This window comes from Terrapene carolina, unplaced genomic scaffold, assembly GCF_002925995.2.
Source record: "Terrapene carolina triunguis isolate 2854851 unplaced genomic scaffold, T_m_triunguis-2.0 Scaffold32486, whole genome shotgun sequence".
Lineage (NCBI taxonomy): Eukaryota > Metazoa > Chordata > Testudines > Emydidae > Terrapene > Terrapene triunguis.
The window spans coordinates 1-7,979 of record NW_020696837.1 but is presented as its reverse complement, the minus strand read 5'-3'; the positions used below and the strand labels follow the sequence as shown (position 1 = coordinate 7,979).

The following is a 7,979-nucleotide window of genomic DNA, read 5'->3' as shown; positions in this document are numbered from 1 at the left end:
CAGGTGAGCGGGGCAGCTGAAGGGAGGGACGGGGCAGCCGGGGGGCTGGGGCCAGGTGAGCGGGGCAGCCGGGGGGAGGGGTGGGACAGCCGTGGGGCTGGGGCCAGGTGAGCAGGACAGCCGTGGGGCTGGGGCCAGGTGAGCGGGGCAGCCGGGGAGGGGGGCGGGGCTGGGCTGGTCCCTGGGGCTGCGGGCTGGGCTGTGAGCTGCAGGGAATGGGGTCCCCACAGAACTAATCCCCAGCCAGCCCCCCCCCCCACAACCCGCCACTGCTGCCCTGCCCCAGGCCTGACCTCTCACCCCATGCTCTGAGCCCCTCCCCCACCCTGCCCCCCGCTGACCCCGTTCTCCCCCCAGGGCCGGGCCATGCTGCTGCTCCTGGACTGCGAGACGCTGCGGCTGGTGGAGCCAGTCGAGCGGACGCTGCTGCACGCCCAGCCCGTGGCCAGCATCCGTGTGTGGGGCGTGGGCCGGGACGACGGCAGGTAGGGGGCTCTGGGGAGCTGGATGAGCCCTGCAGGGTGCGGCGCAGGGACCACCACAAGGGAGCGCCGCGGGGCCCTGGGGGGCCTGGGGCTGTAGGCAGGGCAGGGTCCAGCTTGGGGGCCCCCTTGCCCAGCCACCCTAACGCTCCGGGACACGGAGTTATACGGTACCGTCCCCCGTGTGCAATGATGCTGCCTTTGGTGGGACACTTCTGAGCGTGCCAATGCAGGACCAATCGCTCAGAGCAGGGCAGTCAGCCCCAGGCTGGGGTCCTTTGCACACCCAGGCACCAAACCAGCCAGACCAGAGAGGACGTCGGTCTCACCCCACTGGCTAACCACAAGTCACACAAGCAATTCCCTTAGACACTCCAGTTTCCCAGTATCACCACCAGTGCCACTCGTTATGGGGACAAATGATTATGAAAACCAAGACCCCAGTAAAAGAAACAGGTTCTCCTGATCCCAAAGGACCAAGCCCCAGACCCAGGTCAATATGCAAATCAGATCTTACCCACAAATCACGCTGTTGCCAATCCTTCAGAATCTAAAATCTAAAGGTTTATTCATAAAGGGGAAAAGATAGAAATGAGAGCTAGAATGGGTTAATTGGAATCAATTACATACAGTAATGGCACAGTTCTTCGTTCAGGCTTGCAGCAGTGATAGAATAAACTGCAGGTTCAAATCAAGTCTCTGGAACATCCCCAGCTGGGATGGGTCCTCAGTCCTTTGTTCAGAGCTTCCGTTTGTAGCAAAGTCCCTCCAGAGGTCAGAAGCAGGATTGAAGACAAGATGGAGATGAGGCATCCGCCTTTTATAGTCTTTTCCAGGTGTAAGAACACCTCTTTGTCCTTACTGTGGAAAATTACAGCAAAATGGAGTCTGGAGTGACATGGGCAAGTCCCTGCATACTTTGCTGAGTTACAAGGCGTATCTGCCTTCTCTCAATGGGTCCATTGTAGCTGATGGTCCTTAATGGGCCATCAAGCAGGCTAGGCAGAGCTAACACCAACTTGTCTGGGATGTCACCCAGACGCATAGCATAAGTTTGAAATACAGACCGTTTAGAGCCAATATTCATAACTTCAACTACAAAATTGACAGGTTTCAGACGCCCATATAGACAGCATAATTATAACCAGCAAACCATAACCTCAAAGTCCATTGTCAGTTCAGTGTTTCTTGACTGGGCACTTACTGAGAATAGCCCCTTCTCCAGAAACTGACCAAATGCTTCCCTGAGGCTACTTAGAATCAAACACATTGAGATACAAGTACAGAGCCAATATTCATAACTTCAACTACAAACATGATACACGCACACAGACAGCATCATCCTAACCTTTCCATAGACCCCTTACACAACAACATTTGTACAATATTTGCTGCAAATATACAACAGTGGTTGCAACAGTGACCTATATGGTTCCAGTTCATGTGAGTAACGTCACACCCCCAACGCAAAATTGATGCAGGAAGGGATGACACAAACATCACTGACTGCATCCTAAGAGCTCCCCATCCTGGGTTCTGTCTCACTACAGCTAGTATTGGGTTAGAAGCCATACCAGTGTATAACAGAAATGGTTTATCAAAATCGTGTTCAACAACATGATTGAATCTCTTTACAAACTCAAGGTAAAACTTAGTTAGAACAATAGTGGATTGGATCTGCTTTTGCAGCATGGTTCCTGTATGTCTTACGTGATCTTGCCATGAGCTAAAGGAAACAGCTACTTTATCCATACAAACTCTGGCAAATATTTGGAACCCAATTAACATTAAGTTAACGTAGATATTAGTGTTGTTCATAGTACAGGAATCTTGGCATTTAGCCATGAAAGCAATATGGTAGTGTGCCTCAGTTTCCCTTTTTATACAGCACATTAGGTCTGGAATGTCTTTTCCCCTCTGAAAAGGTCCAATACTATTTACAGGCACTAACTGTGAAACACCAGTATAACAAGGCCTTTTAACATAAAGTGTGTTCTCATGTGTTCCTTTTAACATATTCAAGGGATTTTCCAAAAGATTAGGCACATTGTACATTTTTACAGTTCTTGGTAATAGCAACACCTTAGTTACAAAAATCACCATTAGCAATAACAACAAATCCATTGCAAGTGTCCATCTACAATCATGTTTGTCATTCCACACCTTTGGCTCAATACCATTGGAGTTTGGGCACTTTAGGGTTAACCTGTGGCTTCCCTTTGCAAAATTAAGTTCTCTCTTCCCTCCTTGTCCTGAAGGATCAAACCCTGATTTCTCTTGATGATGGGGTGGGTTCTCTGTGCTAACAGCTATTAGCAAGTCTTTCTTTCCCCAGTCAGTCAGGTAATTTGCATCAACACAAACATTAGCTTTTAAATTCTTAGCTGCTACCAATTCCAAGGCTGGACTCTGTCTTACAGAGATACCACACAAATCCAAAGAGTCTGAGAGTGAGAGTTTGCTTGCTCTCCCCTGCATCCTCAAGCATTCGGCCATAAAACTGTTCTGCTTTGAAACACCAGTAACCAAATCTGTCCTCAGACCCTGAAGCACAGACTGCTCACTCAAAAGAATTAGCATGGAGACAGTCCTGTCCCAACACCATTGTCTTCACAACAAGCTGGCCACACACAGCCACTTGGTCATAGGGCTGTTCAACTTTCTTAACAGCTTTCACTCCATTTGAGACCTTCTCAAAGCTACCCACACTGGATCTTTCGAAAGGACAGTCAGTGGATCCATTCACAACAGAAAATTTCTGGCTGTTAGGAACTGAAACTTCCCTGATTAAAAGAACAGGAGTACTTGTGGCACCTTAGAGACTAACAAATTTATTAGAGCATAAGCTTTCGTGGGCTACAACCCACTTCTTCGGATGCATATTCATCCCTGATTAAATTACTTTTATACCCTTCAGTTGCAGTAAACTGCTTGCACAGATTACCGTGAGGATTCCTTCCCTCAGACACTTCATTCACAGACCAACCCTCCCCAGGCAAATCATTGCCCATAACAGACACAGGTTCAAGATCATTCCTGTCCTGTGACTGGCTCTGGCTACCTGGACTGAACAAAGCTTTAACGTCTTCCCCAATCAAAAGTTCTTTAGGCAATAACTTCCTTGTGTAACCCTTCTGCCCATCTGAGTTGGCAGCAACAAGGGCCGGGTTCAGTATCTAGGGGTTCCATTTCCATAACGCAATGCAAAGCCCGCTCGAGCCCCCACCCAGTGACCTGGGACAATTTCATCCCCCACCCCCCCCCCGGGCACCTCTAGGAGGCAATACTTCCCCTCTCGCAAGCACGGAGTCTGAGTGTAGCAGAAAATGTTTAATAACATGAGGTAAACGACATCAGCATTAAATTGGGAAAACACCAAACAGGATTCATAACACAAACCATGAGCAAAAGACCCACCCCCAAAGTCCCAAAAGTCCAACACCCCAAAAGTCTCTTGAGTCCAGCAACCCAAGAATCACCCAAAAGTCTCTGTCCCTGGTCACTGCAGCCCCAGAGTTCAAAAGTTTATCTGCAGAGTCTTACCCCCCCACCCCAGCCTGGGTGGAAATGGGGGGGAGAAGAAAGGGGCACACGGGGTATTAAGGGGCACCTTACATGGTCCAAGGCCAACTGCCCCATCTCTCCATGGGGTTCTGCTGCAGCCTTCACCACCAGCCGCTCCGCTCCTCATCCCGTGGGCCACACCAACCATCCCGCAAACTGCTCCGCTCTCCCAGCCACTTAGCAACAAATCTTCAGGCTCCCCCCAGTTAACACAGCACTCAGTGATTTCAGCTTGTAGCAGGGGAGCCCCAGCGCTGGTGCACCATTGGCCCAAAGTGAATTCAGCTCACCAGCCTGTAACTAGAAACTAGACTCCTAAGGGAATCAAAATTAGCTCTGACATTCAACAGTGGAGAAAGGAGCAGTTCATGCTCCAAGTCCCCAAATGAGCCCATGCCATCCACTACAAATACCTGTCCCCAGCCTCTCTCAATTCACTGGGTTTTGGAACCCATGTCCCTTGTCTAGTGAGTGCTACTTAGTTGATGGTGAGACCCTCTGTCATAAAACAGTTCCACTGGCCTTGATTCACATAATCAGGGTAACAACACTTTATTCTTCCTGCCCCAATAACAGAGAAACTGGGGATCCCACAGCAGCCAAAGTGACCATTTTGGGCTGCCATGGGCTCATGCTAGGCGGGGTGGGTGTGCCTATGCAAACAAGATCAGCCCCTGAGGTTCTTTTCCACAACTCGCCACAATTCACCACCAGATGTCAAGGTAGAGCTCATCCTGACTCTGCTTACACTTACCCCAGCTATAACTTCATGCTTAGCACCATTCCATTCAAGGCGGATTCTGGCTAAAGGCACACGTACAGTAAACTCATAGAGGACTACGACATTCACACTCTGATTTGGTAAATAATCTTCCTCTTTGACAAGATCTGCTTTAACAGGAGTGATGTTAGAAGCCATAATTTGCCCTAAACAGCTTTTACCATTGACTTTTACACTCTCTATGAATTTTCCATTACCACTCCCATACATAGCACTGGCACAAGTTATGGGGTCACCCTCTACTGAACTCACAGTAACAGCATTTACAGAAAAGGTGGCAGCGCTGGGGTACATTTGGTTACACCCAGACAACTGCTCAGAGTTACACAAAATACCAACATTGTTACAAACTGGGCAGATTCTGTGCCCATCTTTGCTGTTGAGAGGCACTGGCTTTCCAGGATGATACAGTTCCTCTAGTTCCTCTATTCTCTTGAGTTGGAGCTGAAGTTTTTCCACTTCTGCCTCAGCGTCTAGTTCCTGCCATCGAATTTCTGCCAGTCTCTGTTCATGCTCAAGTTGCACTTTACTTGCTGTGCCCCGCGCCCTGCCCTCCCTCGATCAGCGCATGCCACCCTCCTTGTCACGGAGTCCCAAGGCCATGCTCTGGAACTGCTCCCTACGAAGCCAGTCAGGACTCTGGGGGAGCCTCCTCTCTGTGAGCAGACTGTCGCCAGGGCAAGAAGCTTCCACAGCTTTCACCCTCCTGGGTCTGACCCCGGAGCATTCAGCCTCCCCTGCCCCTCCGTGCGCTTCCCACAGCGAGTCCGCACAGGTGGGGCTCCTGGGGAAGCCAGAGGACCCTGCACCCCAGCTCCACAGTCAGACGTGACTCTCGGCCAGCCAGGAACACCGAAGGTTTATTCGTTGACGGGAACACAGCGTAGGGCAGAGCTTGTAGGTACAGAAATCAGTGACTTTCAGCCAAGTCCAGCTTGTGGGGAGGGGAGCCCAGAGCCAGGGCTCTGCCTCCCCCTGCGCCCCAAGCCAGCTGAGACTGACTCGCTTCCAGCTGCCTGGCCCCTGCCCTGCCCGTTGCTCCTCCGGCCTTTGTCTCGCTTCCCGGCCAAGAGTCACCTGGTCGCATCCCCCTCCGGGGTCTCAGGTTACAAAGGGGCGGCCATAGCATCCGTGCAGGCAGCTGGAGTGACCCCCACAAAAGTCATACCTGCTTATTCCCATCACCCAGACACTGGTGCAGCACACAGGGAAACTGAGGCACACGCAGCATTCATGCAAAACAGTAAGACTCCCATAGGCTCATATACATCATAACAGGGAAAATCCCCAGTTTGTCACACTAGGTCACTCCAGTCCTCGGCTCTGGGAGCCAGCCTGACCCAGCTGTGCTGTGAGAACCCCCATTCCTGGGCTGTTCACGCACAGCCTCTGGCGTGTAAGCTACTGCCTGAATTGTGCAACCGAACGACACTAGCCAGTATCTCCAGTCCCAGACACAACCTTAGGAACCTCCGTCTTGCAGTGTCTGGTTATGCCCACTGGACGCTGCAAGTTTATATGAGTTTGTCAATTTAACAAAGAAATTGATTTGCACCAGGCTTGTTATTCCAAGGGGAGTCTCTGAGACGCTTCAAACGAAACGCACTGCTTCAGGTAGAATAAACAAACAGATTTATTAACTACAAAGACAGATTTTAAGTGATTATAAGTCAAAGCGCAACAAGTCAGATTTGGTCAAATGAAATAAAAGCAAAACGCATTCTAAGCTGCTCTTAACACTTTCAGTGCCCTCACAAACGTAGATGCTTCTCACCCCAGGCTGGCTGGTTGCCCTTCAGCCAGGCTCTCCCCTTTGATCAGCGCTTCAGTCGCTTGGTGGTGGTGTTGGTAGATGGAGGTGGTAAGGGAAGATCAACAGAACTGACCAAGGGAAGGGGGTGACTCCCTGGAGAGTCCAACAGACCCTTTGTTGCTGCCTAGCTCAGTGTCCTTTGTTCCTGTGAGGCTGGGCTGGGTCTGTCCCATACATGCCCTGATGAGATGTGAACTGCCCCTCTGCTCCTGGAGAGTTTTGCCTGGGCTTGTTTTAAGCCATGAGGATACATTTTCAGCCTCATAACTATAGACATGAAATTATAACCTATAACATTACTATAACAACAATGCTCAGGGCATCATGAGCCTTCCGCAGACACCCGACATGACAAACTTTGCATTGGACACCACACAGTCATTTTACAAGGATGAACATGGGAGTGCAGGGGGTTCCCCCGAGGTACAGAGCATCACACTCACATACAACATAACAGGAGAAAATCCCCACTATGTCAACCCCGCTGCCGGGGGACACTGGGCTCTGCACCCCACTGCCATCCCCATGGGGGGCCCCCCTTGGTCAGGGGAAACTGGCTCCAGACTCATTGCACATCTCAGCCACCACCTCTGTCTCGTCTGCCCCTGGGTGGACGGGACCTGGCTGGTGTGGCGCCCAGGGCTGGGGGGTCCCTGGATCCCCCCCGCCTCCCTGGATGGGTTGGTAGGAAGATGCTGCAGGGCTCGGTTTGGCAGGCAGGGTCAGAGATCATGACCTCCAGAACGTGACCCCCCTGCTCAGGCTGAGGGCTCAGCAGGGGGCTCTGACCCTTGGGGTCTCACCCGCAGGGACTTTGCGTACGTGGCCCGGGACCCGCTGACGCAGATGCTGAAATGCCACGTGTTCCGGTGCGAGACGCCAGCCAAGGGCATCGCCACCAGCCTGCAGGCTGTCTGCTCCCAGGTGAGACCCCCCCCGGGCCCTCCCGAACCTCCCCTGAACCTCCCCCCATCACCACCAGCCTGCAGCCCGTCTGCTCCCAGGTGGAGACCCCCCTGGACTCCCCTGAACCTCCCTGAACCTCCCCCCCATCACCACCAGCCTGCAGGCCGTCTGCTCCCAGGTGAGACCCCCCCCCGACCTCCCTGGGCCCCCCTGAACCTCTCCCTCCATCGCCCAGCCGGCGGGGGCCGGGCGCGGTGCAGTGCTGGGGGGGGTGGACATGGTGCTTGGGGGGCCGTACACGGTGCCGGGGGGGGTCGCGGTGCCGGGGGGGGCCGGATACGGTGCCGGGGGTGTCGCGGTGCCGGGGGGGGGCCGGACACGGTGCCGGGGGGGTCGCAGTGCCGAGGGGAGCCGGACACGGTGCCGGGGGGGG

General features: G+C 52.6%; 1 protein-coding gene across 1 annotated transcript in view; it reads left to right on the top strand.

Moving 5' to 3' along the window:
• The window catches only part of LOC113409330 (amyloid-beta A4 precursor protein-binding family B member 1-like), a gene marked incomplete at both ends in the record, with an annotated part of 13,170 nt that extends 5,370 nt beyond the window's left edge, over positions 1-7,800 (top strand). Inside the window, 2 exons of the mRNA XM_026663110.2 lie at positions 358-485; positions 7,450-7,800. Of these exons, the coding sequence (XP_026518895.2) occupies positions 358-485; positions 7,450-7,800 (479 nt within the window). The remainder of the gene's footprint in view (positions 1-357; positions 486-7,449) is intronic.
• Between the last annotated feature and the right edge of the window lie 179 nt (positions 7,801-7,979).